We start from the raw sequence: 17,486 nt of genomic DNA on the forward strand, positions 1-17,486 counted from the left end.
TGTGATTAGAGTTCCCTAGATTTTACTTCCTTGGGCTCCATGATCACTTCAGGTGGTGACAGCAGTCACAAAATTAAAAGATGCCTTCTTCTTGGGAGAAAAGCGATGACAAACCTAGATAGCATCTTAAAAAGCAGAGACATCACCTTGCTGACAAAGATCCATATAATTAAAGCTATGGTTCGCCCTGTAGTGATGTATGGCAATGAGAGCTGGACCATAAATAAGGCTGATCAACAAAGAATTGATGCTTTTGAATTATGGTGCTGGAGGAGACTCTTGAGAGTCCCATGGACTGCAAGAAGATCAAACCTCTCCATTCTTAAGGAAATCAGCCCTGAGTGCTCACTGGAAGGACAGATCCTGAAGCTGAGGCTCCAATACTTTGGCCACCTCATGAGAAGAGAAGACTCCCTGGAAAAGACCCTGATGTTGGGAAAGATGGAGGGCACAAGGAGAAGGGGACGACAGAGGACGAGATGGTTGGACAGTGTTCTCGAAGCTACCAGCATGAGTCTGACCAAACTGCGGGAGGCAGTGGAAGACAGGAGTGCCTGGCGTGCTCTGGTCCATGGGGTCACGAAGAGTCGGACACGACTAAATGACTAAACAACAACAAATGCCCAAACAGGCTGAGAGTTGGTGATTGGCCCATGGCTCCCCAATGAGCTTCATGACTGAGTGGGGATTTAAACCCTGGTCTCCCAGGTCTTAGTCCCTAACCACTACACCACACTGGTCTTGCTCAACATTTCTCCAACCCCTGCAACCTATTAGATATGTAGCAAATGCCAAGCCTCGGAGATAATCAATTTAACAGTACATCTAAGCTTCCAAGTTGGTGGCCAAAACACTTGTGGCAACCGATTCCCCAGTTTTAACCACACTTGAAAATTTTGTCAATCCTGCAATTTAAGTAGAGAGCGACAGCTTCCATTTGCAATTTTGTACTGTGCAGCATTGAACATGCACCCAGAATGCTACTTTGAAGAGCAGCACATCGGCACCCCTGGTCCCACGATGTAAAGTTTTACCTGCTGTGCTGTTTTGATGGCGAAGAACTGGTGCTGCCCTTCTCCTCCACAAACGTAGCCAAAGGCACGGTTGTCAGTTACATCCCGGGCTATAAAGGATATTTTGTTGACTGGATGCTCATGCTCAATAACCTGGAATCAAAGTGGATGACATGGTACCAGACTTTTAACTCTTGAAAATGTGTAAACCTTGCACTGGTGGTCTTGTAGGCCACCCTTTACTCAACCCAGAGGCGGAGCATCCCCCGGCAGGTGCCTATTCTTCTTCTGTTTGAAGATCTACAGCAGAGATCACTACCCTTTTATGTCATTGGTCCCACTGAACTGCTCTTACACAAGTCAAGAATCCTCCACCCCAATAAGGACTGACAAAACCCGGAACCAGGAGGAAGGGACGCTGGATGAAGATTGGACTTGTTTTTTTTTTTCTCTACCATTAGAACTGTTTTATAAAATTGATGAACATTAAGAAAATGTTGGAATGAAATTACTTAGCTTTAGCAAAAATGTTTAAAGAATTATGAAAGAATGTTATGGTTATGAGAAGCTGGTAAGGACAAGATTTAAGTTTTAAGCTTTAAGATTTATCTTATTATAGAAAGATAAGACTGAAACAGATTAGGGTAATGTAATGACAGAATATTATGAAATATGGAAAGGATTTGCTGGGATAATTAACGAATAGGATACAAAGAAAGGGAGGAGGAGGAGGTCTAAGAAAGAAGGTAATGACAGTTGAGGATTTGGAAATAATGAATTTGTTTTTTAAATGTTTTTAATTGTTTGTGATGTATTGTTGTATTTTTTTTCCTCTTTTTTTTTTGGTTTGAATTTACATTTGTTTTTGTCTATATTTTATTTTGTAACATTTTGAAAATTCTAATAAATATCATTTACAAAAAAAAAAAAGAATCCTCCACCTCAAGTCCAAAGTCAACCTTCCAAGCCCATGATTCTAGTCCTGTTCTATGGTGCAGCAGGGAGCACTGATATGAGAACAACTTGTTCATGTTTTAAATTTGACTTCCCCATAAAGACTGCTGCCAGTCTAGATCGCTTTTGTTTCAGCACTCCCCATTCAACCAAGTAGTCAGCATCAATAGAGCTCAAATATTTTAGGCTCTCTGTGTGAGGCGTGCAACTCTGGACCGTATCTCAGAACTGGGAAGACTCTAACAATAGCACAGAGATTGTTAGGAGTAGTTTGTGCTCTATGGTAAAGTTTTACTCTTCGGCTTAGAAGTAAACACTAAGTCATTGACACACACACAAACACACACACTCCAGTAGGGACTGGAAGCTGCCTGTTTCTTACATAGCCTTTAGCCCAAGAAAAACAGAATGCCCCAATTAAAATTTTCATTTGGTGTTCATCAGCCAGAATTTCCTAGATAGGGCTGAAGTGACCTGTGAGATGAGTCAAGGTTTGCTAGAAAAGCTATATCAGTCCCCACACTAGAGGTTTGGCACAAGAGTTTGGTCCATTATGAGATACTTCACCTGGATGGGTAATTAACTAGATGGATAACTTAACTGGCCTGGGCCAATTTCTGCATTTCTTTGAAGTGTCTCCAATAGGAAAGCTGCTGTTTGGGTTCAGCACATTTTTAGAAGTTTCTTCACCCCAACAAGTTTTAGGTTAGATTGGCACTTTTTTTTATTAAGAGAATGGACAGTTTCTCCTAATGGATTCATCTTGGCCTCCTCAGAACTTACCCCTGTCTTCTCATCTATGACTTTGATCCCAGCAAGAGAGATGTTCACCCATATTTTCTGTTTGTGCTGTCCTTGAGAACGGGCTGCTACCGCCATTCCCTACAAATGGAACAGCAAAGACATTTCAGTATTCAAGATGTACTGCCAATATAAACTTATTGCAGATTATGGCTATCACTTAGGGTAAGGGATGGGGAATCCATTTCCCTCCCAGATGTTGGACTCCAACTCTCCATTAGCCAACATGGCCACTGACCAGTGGATAACACAATCTTCATTTCAGCATATCTGAATTTCCCTATATCTGAGTTATGAAAATGCCAAGTCGAATACCAGCTATATACCGCTCCCCAGTTCCCTCACATTTTAGGATTTATTGCATGATTGGGTGGGTGGGGGATTGTCTTGCAACTGGTGTCTTGCATTCCAGGTCAGTAAAACTTAGAAACTCAAAAGTGTTTGTTGACAAGCAGCCCCCAGCATTACCACCACACCTAGAGGCTATTCAGAGGGTCATTCAGTACATGAAGGCATCATGTGTGGCCTTCAGACAACACTGAGAGGACAGTGTTATGAACAGTCCTGTCTCGGAGGAATTTACCAGCACTGTTTCAATATGTAAGCATTTGTCTTAATGAAGTTGTTCTGCAGGAGGAAATGAACAAAATTCTGACATGAGGTGGTGACATTCCACCTAAGAAGCTAAATGGAACAAACCTGAGCCCCAAAACAGCATGCAAGTTCCATCTACAGCACAATGTTCTAGCAATGTTTCCACTTAACCTGAAATTTTCGACTTTGCCACTTTATAGATATTGTTATCTAAATCGGCACTATAAGCAACCTGCAGGTATGTGCTTGGGTCCATTCTCCACTAGTTGAAGATACCTGAGGAAAGGTTGTATAATTGTCATTGCTAAAATAACTTCTAGGAACTGCAGTTTTGCAAGGATGCCATTAGTAATCCCTAGCCCCCATGAAGCTACAGTCATCATCTGGCACCATAAAAAAATGAAGAAGCAGGAAATACGACAGACTCACCTTCAGCTTCATCATTGAATCCTGACTCATCTTGTCTCCCCTTGCTTCTGGGACATCATCAATACCAATCAGTTTGGCCTTGTATCTTACACCATCACCTTGAAATCTGGCCAAGAGAAATTCTTCTGTCTTTTCCGGTCCTGAAAAACCAGTTTTATGGTCATGTGCTTTTGTTTGACCTGCACAGGCTATTAAAAAATCAGAACCTGCATCTCTGTTCATTCCTAACAATGCAATTTAATATAGTGGTATGTTTCACCATCAGCTATACCAACATTCAGTGTGTAACCATCGTTTCATCTCCACACTGGCAGTGGAATGCTCTTGGGTAAGAGAAGGGTCAATCCACTCACAAACATTTTAGGTGTAAAGAGCCAGAGTTAGCGGCAGATTCCTTGCCCACTGTCTGCTTACTCACGGATCCGTCTGTGACTTTGCAATCCAAGGCAAAGCCCCTAGGTGGCAGCCTTCTGCCAAACTCCTGCTTGTCAGCTTATTTCAACGCTCTGGTTTATTTCTCCTTTTAAATAAAAAACCAGTTGGGCAGGTGGGAGTCTCCACGATTTTGTGTACTAACCCATCAAAAGGACTAATGACGGACAGGCTTTGTGAACGTAAGGTTGCTACGTTGAGAACTAATTGACGAAATTGCCTGTCATCGAGTATTTACCACAGCCACTGCTGCTTGTTTTCAGCAACTCTTAATTATTGGCAACTCCTTAGGACAGGGGTCAGCAAACTTTTCCAGGAGGGGGTGGGCCCACTGTCTGTCAGACCCTGTGGGGGGCTGGACCCACCGCCTCCTGAAAGCACCCCACTCCTGAAAGGCCCGTCCACCTATGCCACTCATGCCGCAGCCGCCGACACTTCCTGGTCTTCGGCGGTGTTGGCGTCCTCTGTCTTGGCGGGGCACAGAGCTCATGCTGCTGGCCTGGGTGGCAGAGGCAGCCTCCACGCCGCTGCCACTTCCTTCCCACTCAGCCGCTTCCTCCTGCTCGGCCGCCTCATTGGGAAGGAAGGGGCAGCACCCAGAGGCATCTGTGGCTTCTGATTGGCCTCTGAACCATGCCTATTTAGCATGGGGACTGACCGCAAGGTTCGCGGGCTGGATTAGTGAGCCCGGTGGGCCATATCCAGCCTGCGGGCCTTAGTTTGCCAACCTCTGCCTTAGGAGCTGCAGAGCTGTCCTGCCTCCTGGTGCCCCTCCTGCCTTACCTTTCTTCTTCTCCTTTTTGAAAGGCTGTGTTTTTGGTGGTGCCTGTTGCTGGGCAGGCGGACTGTTTCCACTAGTTGCTTCCACTTCGTTCGACATGGTGAGAGAGGCCAGTCTCAACTCCAGGAGCAAATGCGGCACTTGGTAATGTGACTGGAATCCAGCTAGCAGCAGACAGGCATACTACTCTGACCTTCAGGAGACAAAAATCGGGATTAAATTCAGTGTTGCCACTGTGTTGCATTGAAGAGTTACAAAGCATAATTCTCAAGAAACAGGGATATAAAATGATGCTTTATAGCAGGACTATTTGTTCATTCAGCACAGCACTACAGAAGGCGGTCCTTATCTGTTACTTGAGCCTTTTGAATTGGAGTTGGACAGTGACCGAAATGGGACCTATTATATGCAAAACATACATATATGCAACACATAGATAATTTTTTTAAAATGTTTTATTGTTTTTATATGTTTTTTTCTGGAAGCCACCCAGTCAGAAGGGCAAAATATTTTATTATTATTATTATTATGTTCTCTGCCACTGAGCTTATGTTCCTTCAACAATAACTTTAGGACGCAGTGAAGAATTACTCATGAAGACTTGATGTGATTCAGTTACAAAGATCCTGGCATGCCGTATAACAAACGCCTTCATTTTGCAGAATGATGGTTGCATCCACGATATGGGTACAAACCTGGGGAGCTTAGCAGGCCCCATTCAGAGTTTACAGTAGTGGTAGAATTTAGATTAAGTGGGGACACCTGATGAGGCTGGGAATGTGTGTACAATCTAGCCCCACCAATACGAAAGGACAAGGCACTTTAAGACCATCACACATGGACCAAGGACTCTTGCACTCCCCGCCATCCTGCCGCTGGGTAAATAGAGGTTCTCAAAGGTATTTCTCATGAAACACATCCGCCAATCACTTCATTTGACTGTGGATCACAGCCTGCAGCTGATATGCTGAAGGGAGATACTCCAGACATTCTGCTGCACAAATGAAGCACGTGCCTTGCCTAGTATTAGCTTGCATAGGAATGAATGTGGGTGGAATCAACGATGCTGGCCCTTCCATCTCCTGTTTGTTGGCATCTGTTAGCAGAATAACATCATGCTAACAAATCTGTTAGCAAGCAACTAACCTACCCAAGGCACAAACATTGCAAGCTATAATCTTGTCTTTCATTCACTTTTGAGACTCCGCTGGTTTTGAGGGGGGGGGGGCTTTCTCCAAGTGAATTGAAGACAGGGGTCTGTTTCAGAGGAGAGATCAAACAGCAGTAAACCAGTCACCAAGACACATGCTTCAAGTAGCTACTGAGGTTGCACATTCCTGCGTATAGGGACCTCATTCTGGTTTGTGCAAGGGAGTTCATTAAGCTTCCCTAGGGCTCTTCAGAATGCTACCTTTAGCCATTAGTTTAGGGAAACTTTGTAAGTTATGGTACACAAATGTAGCAGATCCCAATTCCTTAGAAGTCATGGATGGGGAATAATATCACGCAGTCCTAGGATAGCTACACCATTTTAAAACATGGAATGGTCATCTGTACACTCCTTGAGAACTCTTATCCCCTAGCTACCACCCCCACTGTTTTTTACACTATGCGAGTGTTATTTGAATGTGGTAGGTGGGTTGGGCTTTCAGTGGTACAGCACCAGAAAGGCTCCACTAGTTCTACAGGCATTGAACATGACTAGTTCTACAGGCATTGAACAGCTGCAAGCCTTTGGACACCTATAGTTTTCAGGCCAGGAAGGTCACTATTAGCTATGTCCATATGCACAAGACCTGGCCTTCATTCCTGTTGCAGGTGGTTCAGCTTTGAAATGCTGGCTGATGTTGGCAGAGTTGCTTTTGCTGAGCTTGACCTCCTAGAAATTCTAGTTGAGGCTGTATTTCAAAATATTTAGGGCATGGGATGCAGGCATCAAATGCTTGTGGTCTTGGGGTGTGTGTTTACTTTTGAGTAGCCCCGCTTTGCAGACTTGAAGTTGCAATACAGCACTGCATCAGTGGACCAGTGAGTCACTTGTTCAGCCATTTGTGGAAGATGTTTCAACTGATAACATACAGCCTCAAACAATCCAAAGCCTTCACAAGACACTTCAAGCCCTGCACCTTAAGATTCAAGTGTTATGGAGAATATAACTCAGTGTTTTACTATGCAGTCTATTCTTACTACACAGCGCTGGGAATCTGATGCAAGGCAGGTACCCTATCAACATACTGGTAGCTATACTGAGTAAGGGACTGTTGTAAATAAAAATATGCCCTTTTCCCTTATGGGGTATCCAAGAGCCCATATAGAGTCCTTACATAGGTTCCCTATTGGTAGGAGAAAATAACAGAGGCCAACCAGAGAATATTGAGAAGCAAAAGGACACAGTTGTTTTAAGCACCAGACAGCTGCATGCTCAGGTTAGGACAAGCAATGGCGGCAGCAGTGCCATCCACATGCTTTTGCACAGAGGTGGACCAATTCCAAGCCTAAGTGTGGGATTTGGAAGGGATTCTGGACTTGTCAGTATCTGTACAAGCCCCTCCTTGCTCCAGAATACCACAAAGGCTACACTTCTATCTGCCCCATAGTCTACTTCCCACAGCCCCCATTTTAATCTAGAAAAACAAGCCTATTCAATTGGTTTTAAATCTTCAAGACGCACCGCCAGTTTTATAATTAGGTATGTTACGGCATTTTATTATGTGTGCAATTTTTGTTGCATGCCACGTGAATATTTTATACGAGGGAGCCACCTATAAATATTTGAGGAAACAAATAAAATTAAACGAACAGCTTCATTTATTTTTCTAGAGACCCGTTTTCTCTTCAAGATGGAATGCTTACTTCTTGCTTGCTGTTTGTTATCACTCAACTGAAGCAAGCGGAATGCTGACCAGGTTGTTTAGGGGTACAAAGGTTGCCGTTTCACAAAGTTAATATTTTAGTGATTGAGATTCCTTTGATACTCTTCAGCCAAGTAGATAGAGGCCAAGAAACACAGTTTCCCTCCTAGGTAGAGCTCTCAGGCTCCTTTAATTTCAGCTGAAGGAACTCATTGCACCAGCAGGCACCAGGAGATTAGGGGGCAATGGTCAGAGGCCAGGCAGCCTGAAGATCTGTGTTGAGGGGGCACAAATATGGTCCATACCTTTGCACTCTTTTGCTTGGCCATGGCACCCAAGTCCCTCATCATCTTTGCAACTGAAATGTTGCAAGGATGTAAAACTACTACCTGTCTTAACACCTTTGTAAATACTACAATTGCCAAGGTGAGAGAGCCTGGTTGTTGTTTTTTAAGGTGTGGCGGTATGGAGTTCACAAAATGGGCTTAAATCTACTTGGGATGTACCTTAACAGTGTTTTTTTTTAAAAAAAAAATAATAAGCACTTCTGCTTTGTGCCACGTGTTAACAGGGCACAAGGCAGAGGTTCAAAAGGTGATTTGACATCATGTGACCACTCCTTAGAATGTAGCTGTACCTGAGCAAGTTCTCAATCCTGTTACTCTCCATTCTTCTATTAAGCACAAATTCTGATCTGTTGTCTCATGACCACATGCATGCCAACGGTTGTATGAGTCAAGGAAAGAACACAGATGTTATTCAACTGGTTGCTTCTACATTTGGAGGAATAGCAGGAATAGCCCCACAACTTTCTTCCTCCCCCGCAACTGCTTCTTCAGCTACTGGTTGTAGTAAACACTACTGGGAGAAGCAGCCAGAAGGCTGCCGGCTACTTTCAGTAGGTTGCAGGGGAGCATGGGTCCATGGCCTAGAACCATAATATGTTCTAGATCAGTGTCTTGTGACTGTTTTCTTCTCAAAACAGATGCAGCTATGTTATGTGTGCTCATTTAAAACATTGTCATCCGTTTAGCAGTTTTGCCTAGGTGATAAACTACCCAAAGTCAGTGTTCTGTCTAGTTGTACCCAACATCTCGCTCAAGGTCCTGAAGGATCTCCTCTTTTGAAGGCATGCCCACTGGCATTTGAGTAAATGCTCCTATGACTGGAGAAGCAGAATATAAGCAAGACTGATCTTCCAGGACTACATTTTGTAGATTCAGACTCCAAAGGTAGTCTTAAAGCCATGATTGCTAGGTCTGTATGTTTTGCTTCCCCTTTCTTGGTACAATTACAACCAGCAGGCCTGTTCATGTTTGCAGCCTGCATGCTCGCAGCTCACCCAGCACACTGCAAGCCTGTCACACTTTTTGAAGAGGCACAAGACTTTTCGGGGATCCCCCAATAAATCCCAAGCACAAATTGCTTATGGGCTGCACCAGTGTTGGAAAATAAAGCCATGCAACATTTGCCTTGGCACTTCCTTTGGTGAGCAGATCAAGAAAATACACCAGCGCCAACCAATAGCTGAGTGCCAAAGTATGTTTTTCCAGTTTTATCTGGGCAGGTCAGTCAACAGCTTTCAGGTAGTTTCTTGCCAGTTTCCAGATGCAAAGCTATCCGAGTCTAGGACAAGTAGGTTTCTATGTCCTAAGGAGCCTCTTTTGCCCGAGACACAGATGATAAATAGGTTTCAATACATTGGGATTTAGAGATGCAGTTATATACCAGCCCCACATTTCTCAAAACCCTTTTGGAGAAAAGAGACAACCCTAATGTTCTTCCTAGGGAGGGGGAGAAATTCGATTCATTTTGTATTTCAGTCTGCATTTGGAAAGGTGGACTTTCCCAACTGTCCCGAAGCGAAGCAATATGCAAAGAATACACACAGCTGTCCTGCAAAATTTGCACTTCTGAATTTTTCATTGCAACTACTCCAGTCAGCTAAAGGGAACAGACACATATGTACAGTATAAGCACTCCAATGTCTGGAAAAAACTGGATCCAGAAGGTGGCATTCCTGAAAGTGTTATTTATTCATTTTAGATGCATACCCCATATTACAAACACTCAAAGAAGCTTAATACACAAGCACACAGAGGATGTTGCCAAATACAAAGTCAAGCCATGGACCTGTCTATACCAATACTGTGGTATCCTGAGATACCAGAGGTTGAAATAGTGGCCTTTTCACATATGGAAAGCATGTGCTCTACCACTGAGCCAAGAGATCCTTCACTGAAGAATGAGCAGCTGAACCTGACAGGATGAGGACGACTCACCTCACCTCCATTCTATACCACTTTGAGCAAGCTGTAACTGTGGGGGCTTGTTTGTCCCTTGAAAAGTCTGCACAAAGCTTAGTTTCCCATAGGGATGCTCCTATGAAACACCGACTTTACCCACAGTCTGGGACTCAGCAAAAAGCACTGTAACTTTTGAAGGTAGAAGCTACCCCAAAATCCCTCTTTCCTTTGGAAGAGGAAGGGGAGCAGCCCAATATTGCCCATAGCAGCTTCTTAAGAGAAAGTTGCTTGGGGGACGTAGAAGCTACTAGCTCACCCTACCCAACAGTCAGCCCTTAAAACTGTTCGAAGGAGTCTCAACACACAGCAAGGAATGTTATTTACACTATTCCTAATCCCAGCTACATATATTTTTTATTGTGTTTGGAGTAGGGCTGAAGCACCATGTTGCAAAACCATGCCCAAAGAGCTGCGATTTTGTATGAAGCCTAGCTGAGTTGGATCTGCAGCACAATAGCACATTCATGTGCCTTGACCTGCTAGGACACTTACAAATACAAATTCTGCTGAAAACTCAGCCTTGAGTAGGGTAAACCCCCTTCAGAGTGTGCAGCAGGGAAATGCAGCAAGCTGCCAGTGGCAGAGGAATGCCATTGCCAGCTCAGCCCCATTCCTCTGCAGTCCCCTTTGCCTCTCACCAATGTTGCACAAGTGGCCACAGATGCCAGTACAAACATGGAAGGAATGGAACAAGAACAGTGAGTTGGAGAAAGGAAGCTTGGTGTGGGTCTGTCGTGAGTGCCAGGGATTAGACTGAGGCCTGTATTTGGCTTTAGGCTGGAGCTGGGGGTAGCTGATGAGATGCCCTCCAGATGCTGTGGACTACGACTCTGAGCACTGGCCAAACTGGCAGGGGTCCATGGAAGTTGTAGACTTCTGGAGGATGCCATGTTTGCTATTCCTGGGCCAGAGGCTCCACATAACTAGGCTGTATTAACCTTGCTACTGTTAGCAAAGCCACTTAAATAATGCAGGTGGTGTCCTGGGAGCCGGTGTGGTGTAGTGGATAAGAGCGGTAGTCTCGTAATCTGGTGAACCGGGTTCGCGTCTCCGCTCCTCCACATGCAGCTGCTGGGTGACCTTGGGCCAGTCACACTTCTCTGAAGTCTCTCAGCCTCACTCACCTGACAGTGTGTTTGTTGTGGGGGAGGAAGGAAAAGGAGAATGCTAGCCGCTTTGAGACTCCTTCGGGTAGTGATAAAGCAGGATATCAAATCCAAACTCTTCTTCCAGAGAGAAAATAAATCCTGGTAACAATTGACTAAGCAAAGCCAGTGTATAATGAGAGAAGACACAAACAGTGGGCAGAAACAGTCAAGGGACTGCAGCAGGGCTATGCTGCTCTGCTTGCAAGCGCCCAACAATGCTAACCCCTGGCATCAGCCCATCACACACTTCTAGAAGAACACCCTTCTTTTTAGATGTACTGTGTCAATAACATGCCAGCCGATTAAGTGTCCTTTAACCAAGCAACAGCTCTATGAACCATCTGCCCACTGTGTTCATATCAGTACTTGTTGTTTACCATCACAAGTTATGTTAGAGAGAGATGGGAAAATGTCTTATTATGCAAGTTGCCGTCGTTGGTTTCCCCCACCACTGGTGATCAATGAGCCATGTGGCTAGAGTTCAACCCAAGGTGTTTCACTGCCAAATGGGAAGGACGGTGGTGGGTTGTCCATTTGGGCAAATGGGGCACTGCCCACCAACCTCAGCCAGCCCCCACCTGCCTTCTTTTCTACCACAACCAGTCCAGGGGGTAGCCTTGACTTCCTCCTCCCAAGCCTCAATGTTGCCCTTGTAGAACTCTGTGTTGAGGAAAATGGGAGAAAAGAATCATTGTGTCCGCCTGACATTGATTCTGGCTCTGCTTATTGTTGGGCTCCCTTGTGTTCTGATCAATGGATGCCAGCCACCACTGGTGAAGGACAAGATGCCCTTTCTCATTCTATGGATAGACTGGCAGTCCTTACCTTACCCTCAGCGATAGCAATGGAACAGCATCCTCCTCCAGTGCAAGGTAGGCCATATGCCACACAATTCTCCCCCAAAACCTTGCCACAGCATCCCAGCCATCTTCTACCCAAGGACACTGCCTCACTGTGCCCAATGACTGTGCCAGCCCCCAAATCCAGGCTTACAGCCTTCACCATACTTGCAGAAAATTGTAAGGGCCCCAGTGGAGTTGCCCTTCTCCTAGGCCTCACTTGTAATTCATGAAGTACTACAGGGTAGGAGGTTTTAAGTTCCAAGAACCAAAAGCACTTTCAGAGACACATCTGCTTTCCATACATTTATCCAGAACAGGATCTTAAAAATCTTTATATTACTACATTTAAAGCATTAGAGACTTTTAAAAAGGTAAGAGATTAAGTGTTGCTATTTTGGATACTCGTGGATGGCAAGAAATGTATCTGAGATACACAAGCTGGGTTTTTAAGTAACTACATATTACCTAAAAGACGGCAAAGTAGCCGCAAGCAGGAGGGCAGTAAGCCACAATCTAAGGCAGCGGCTCTCAACCTGTGGGTCCCCAGATGTTGTTGGACTACAACTCCCATCATCCCTGAGCTCTGGCCTTGCTAGCTAGGGGTGATGGGAGTTGTAGTTCAGCATCATCTGGGGACCCACAGGTTGAGAAAGGCTGGTCTAAGGAGTATGCTATCACCTTTTAAATAACCCATGCTATTCAGCTGGCTTTTACTTGGGACTTCCAAAGTTGACTTCTTGGGTACACAATTTCATAGAATCATAGAATTGTAGAGTGAGAAGGGATCCTGAGGGTCATCTGGTCCAACCGCTTGAAATGCAGGAATCTCAACTAAAGCATCCTTGACAAATGGCCATCCAACCTTTGCTTAAAAACCTCCAAGGAGAGACCACCAACTTCTGAGGAAATTCGTTCCACTGTCAAACTGCTCTTACTGTCAGAAAGTTCTTCCTGGTGTTTAGTCGGAATCTCCTTTCTTGCAATTTGAAGCCATCGGTTTGGGTCTTACCTTTCAGAGCAGGAGAAAACAAGCATGCTCCCTCTGCCATGTGACAGCCCTTGAGATATTTGAAGATGGTTATCACATCTCCTCTCAGTCTCCTCTTTTCCAAGCTAAACGTTCTCAATTCTCTCAACAGTTCCTCAGAAGGCTTGGTTTCCAGACCCTTCCAGACATGTTCCAACTTGTCAATATCCTTCTTAAATTGTGGTGCCCAGAACTGGACACAGTATTTCAGGCGTGGTCTGACCAGGCAGAATAGCATGGGACTATTAGCATTTTTTGCAGCTGTTGACTCATGTTAAGCTTGCACTCCACTAAGACCCCTAGATCTTTTTCATGTGTACTACAGGAAAGACCTCTAAAAACAAGTATTTTCTGGATCTGCTTTACCCCTACTTCCTGAAGCCAGTTAGACTTTCCCTTCATCAAGCAACAAGGGGAGACCTGCACTTTACTACCTATTAGAAAATAGGTTATTATTTGCCAACAACCAGGGGGAAACTACATTTCTCCTTTACCCATCCCTACATAGGGTCTGGCTTTCAGTATTAAGATTCACTGTACTTTACAAAGGAGCATTTTTTTCATCTGGCCTGCAATGTCCTGGAAACAGCAACTAAGGAGTGTGATCCGGAATAGAAAGGAATAACTGCGCCTCCCACTAGAGATAACACTGACAGTTTTATCCTTTGCTCAGCCATGCGCATGAATTCAGTATTACTTGGTTGCATTCCACTTGAGTAGAATATAGCACTAGCAATTATGTCAAGTATTTGCAAAGACAGCATTATCTATTGTGCCTATTCTACCAAGTGTCATGGTATGCATAGGTCCAGGCAAGACAAAGAGAGGGGGACAGTCATTCCTGAAGCTACCTATTTCAAGGGGAAGGGGGAGGCAAGTTGCAAAGCTGATGCTGAAGACACAATGCATTTCTTGTACACTATTCCTGAAAGCCGATTAGCATACATCCTCTGAAAGAGTGGGGTCAAAGGATTCCCATTATTGGTGCCCAGAGTAAGTTGAATATACAAGCTGCTTATTACTTTTTTTGGAGGGGGTGGGGAGCTTACATGAAACCTTCCTCCAAATTCCCATCCAAAAATTGATTTAATTTTTAGTTAGTATTTCCAATGTTTAATACTGAAAAACATTTGTTCTGAGTGCTTTCAAGGGTTCAGAAACACTTCATAATCTAGTTACAGCCATCCTGTAAGGCAGTCTTGACTAACCTGCTGCTCACCACAAGTTGGTTGGGAATCCTATGAGTTGGAGGCATCAGTTGGGAAAGGCTGCTGTAAGGCACACCTACCTTATTATCCCCTAAATTGCAGGTGGGGAGACTTAGGCCAAAAGAGAACAGCTTTCCTAAGTCTACTTAGCAAGTTCCCAGAAGAGGCAAGATATCAGCCACATTATTCTTGATTCATAGCTCAGGATGGTATCCAATCAAGTAATACCAGTAGACCCATTACATCAGTGGACTTAAACATTCATTCATGAATAACTTAAGCTCATTTATTTCAATAGGTCTACTCCTATTGAGTATTGAGACGTGGGTGGCACTGTGGGTTAAACCACAGAGCCTAGGACTTGCGGATCAGAAGGTTGGCTGGTCGAATCCCCGCGATGGGGTGAGCTCCCGTTGCTCGGTCCCTGCTCCTGCCAACCTAGCAGTTTGAAAGCACGTCAAAGTGCAAGTAGATAAATAGGTACCGCTCCAGTGGGAAGGTAAATGGCATTTCCGTGCGCTGCTCTGGTTTGCCAGAAGTGGCTTAGTCATGCTGGCCACATGACCCAGAAGCTGTACACCAGCTCCCTCGGCCAATAAAGCGAGATGAGTGCCGCAACCCCAGAGTCGGTCACGGCTGGACCTAATGGTCAGGGGTCCCTTTACCTTTACTTTACTCCAAGTATGACTTAATATATCATCTAAGGCAGTACACTATACCAGAGCCTCTTTCAACCTTGAGTCCCCAGATGTTGTTGGACTACAACTCCCATCATCCCTGACCACTGGGTCCTGCTAGCTAGGGATGATGTAAGTTGTAGTCCAATGACATCTGAGGACCCAAGGTTGAGTAAGGCTGTTATACCAGCTTAGCTTTACTTTTAAGTGGTTTACTGCATTTTGATTTTTGTAAGGTGCGTTAGACTACATGTATTCTTAAAAAGCACTATATAGCTGAATGACACTGTTTCCTCAAACAGCAGATGAGGTGATAAACCCATGCCTGGGCAAGAGCTCAGTGACAAAAGCATCTGCTTTGCATGTAGAAGCTCCCAGATTCAACCCCTGACATCTCCAAACAGGGCTGGGAAGGAAACCTCTATGAAATCCTGGAGAGCCACTGCAAGTCAATATAGACAAGAATGGGCTAGATGAAACAATGGTTTGATTCTGTGCAAGGGCAGCTTCTTATGGTGAGAGCACCCCATGCTGTCAACATCTGTGGCATGGCAATTCAGTGGCGTAGCGTGGGGGGTGCAGGGGGGGCCGGCCGCACCGGGCGCAACATCTGGGGTTAGGGCAAATCCATGGGTTAGGGGGCGCAAATCCACGGGTTAGGGGGCGCAAATTACTTGCCTTGCCCCGGGTGCTGACAACCCACGCTACGCCACTGTGGCAATTACATGGTGTCCACATAAAACCAGGATTACTCTGGCAACTTCGCCTGCTCCCATCTTTGTTCTTTCTAGCAGTTAAAAGCCAAGAGTGATCTAAAAAAGGTTTAGAAGGCACCTACCAAATTATGTCAAGTTTATCATTATCAAATGCAACCTCCTTGCAGCACATAGATTTCATACCATTTTGACTGCCACAAACTTCCTCATCCTATACCTAAAGTTAATGCAAATGATTCTCTAGAAGCCATGAGACCACAGTTAATGGGAATCCCCTGGGCAGAGGAAATTATTTTAAGTCTGTAGTGCACAGATACCATATGTTCCAAATGCTTATTTTCTGGTAACTGTTCCTATTTTGCAAGATATTAAGGGTTCCTTGACTATTAATGTTCTACACAACAACACCCACCCACCCTGGGAATGCCATCTTACGGTGCATGCCTGTATGTATGTAATAACAACAACAACAACAACAACTTATACCCCGCCCATCTGGGTGGGCCTCCCCAGCCACTCTGGGCGACTTCCAGCAGAATATTAAAAACAATAAAACATCAAACATTAAAAACTTCCCTAAACAGGTCCAGGGGCATAGCTAGCTGCTCTGGCACCCAGAGCAGTGGGGACAGGGTACCGCAGCAATCCATGCATGGGGGCACCACACGAGGGTGCTGTGGCGATCTGCACATGGGGGCACCACACGGGGGCACTGTGGTGATCTGCACACGTGGGCACCACGGCGAGGTGCCCATGGAGTCCGCCTGGCAGATGCAAGCCCCACACTGCTGTTTCGGGCAGCGGGGGTACTGAGCCACTGCATGACTCCCAGGAGAGAGGCATGGCTCGGGTGTGCTACAGACCAGACCTCGCGGTAAGTGCTGCCCCCCTCAGTGTGTCATTTTGTCACCCCCCTCAAGGATGACACCCGGGGTGGGCCGCACCATCCCTCCTACACCCCTGAATAGGACTGTCAAATAGTTGCTTATTTCCTTGACATCTGGTGGGAGGGAGTTCCACAGGGCGGGCGCCACCACCAAGAAGGCCCCATTACATGGGTTAGGTGCTTCCCAGCCACTCACTTCAACAGCCTATTTAAATCCAACAGCATGGTGCAGCTTCTCTGTTGAAGACAACCAGATCCACTGAAGTTAGGTTTATGGGTACATTTTGCAACATTCCTTGCTTCAGGAACCAGGGCAGGATGATCTAGGGCACAGTACAAGGATAAAGAACAGAGGGTGCAAAGGGCAGCTTTCAGCATTGCACTGTAAGTGGGGCCTCAGCTGGACAATTTCAGATTCTGGATTTAATGGTCTTCCTGGGGGACCCCTCTTGTAGAAGGCATTGCAAGCTACATCACAATATAATTATAAGTCAGCCCTGAAACTGATGCCCATTTTGTGGTCCTCCTGCTCATTGTGGGAGGGGTCCTGGTCATGCGGACTTGCCTATATTTGATCTGAAATATTGGCAGGGAAACATGGATGATGTACATGCTCAACACTGCTACAGGTGGGCCATTATCTTCCTTTTGTGCCCTAGAAGAGGCTGAGTTAACACCCAGCTATATATTACATACAGACTTGTACAACTAAACCCAGATGCTGCTGTTCTAGATTGCTTCACACTTATCACACTGTTTAATCATCCCATAGCAGTTTCACAAAACTACACTTGGCAAAGTCTGTTGCAACTGGCATGGC

At 45.1% G+C, this 17,486-nt stretch overlaps 1 protein-coding gene across 4 annotated transcripts in view; it reads right to left on the reverse strand.

Moving 5' to 3' along the window:
* DAB2 (DAB adaptor protein 2) overlaps positions 1-17,486 on the reverse strand; it is a 34,714-nt gene that overhangs the window by 11,377 nt on the left and 5,851 nt on the right. For all 4 annotated transcript variants that reach the window (XM_083577287.1, XM_083577286.1, XM_083577285.1 and 1 more), the window contains exons 2-5: positions 5,007-5,197; positions 3,792-3,931; positions 2,751-2,849; positions 1,035-1,166 (exon numbers count right to left, since the gene is read on the reverse strand). In XM_083577287.1, coding sequence (XP_083433413.1) covers positions 1,035-1,166; positions 2,751-2,849; positions 3,792-3,931; positions 5,007-5,103 — 468 coding nt within the window. In that variant the 5' untranslated portion in view covers positions 5,104-5,197. The remainder of the gene's footprint in view (positions 1-1,034; positions 1,167-2,750; positions 2,850-3,791; positions 3,932-5,006; positions 5,198-17,486) is intronic.

The sequence above is a fragment of the Podarcis filfolensis genome, assembly GCF_964270895.1.
Source record: "Podarcis filfolensis genome assembly, chromosome: 11".
Taxonomy (NCBI): Eukaryota; Metazoa; Chordata; class Lepidosauria; order Squamata; family Lacertidae; genus Podarcis; species Podarcis filfolensis.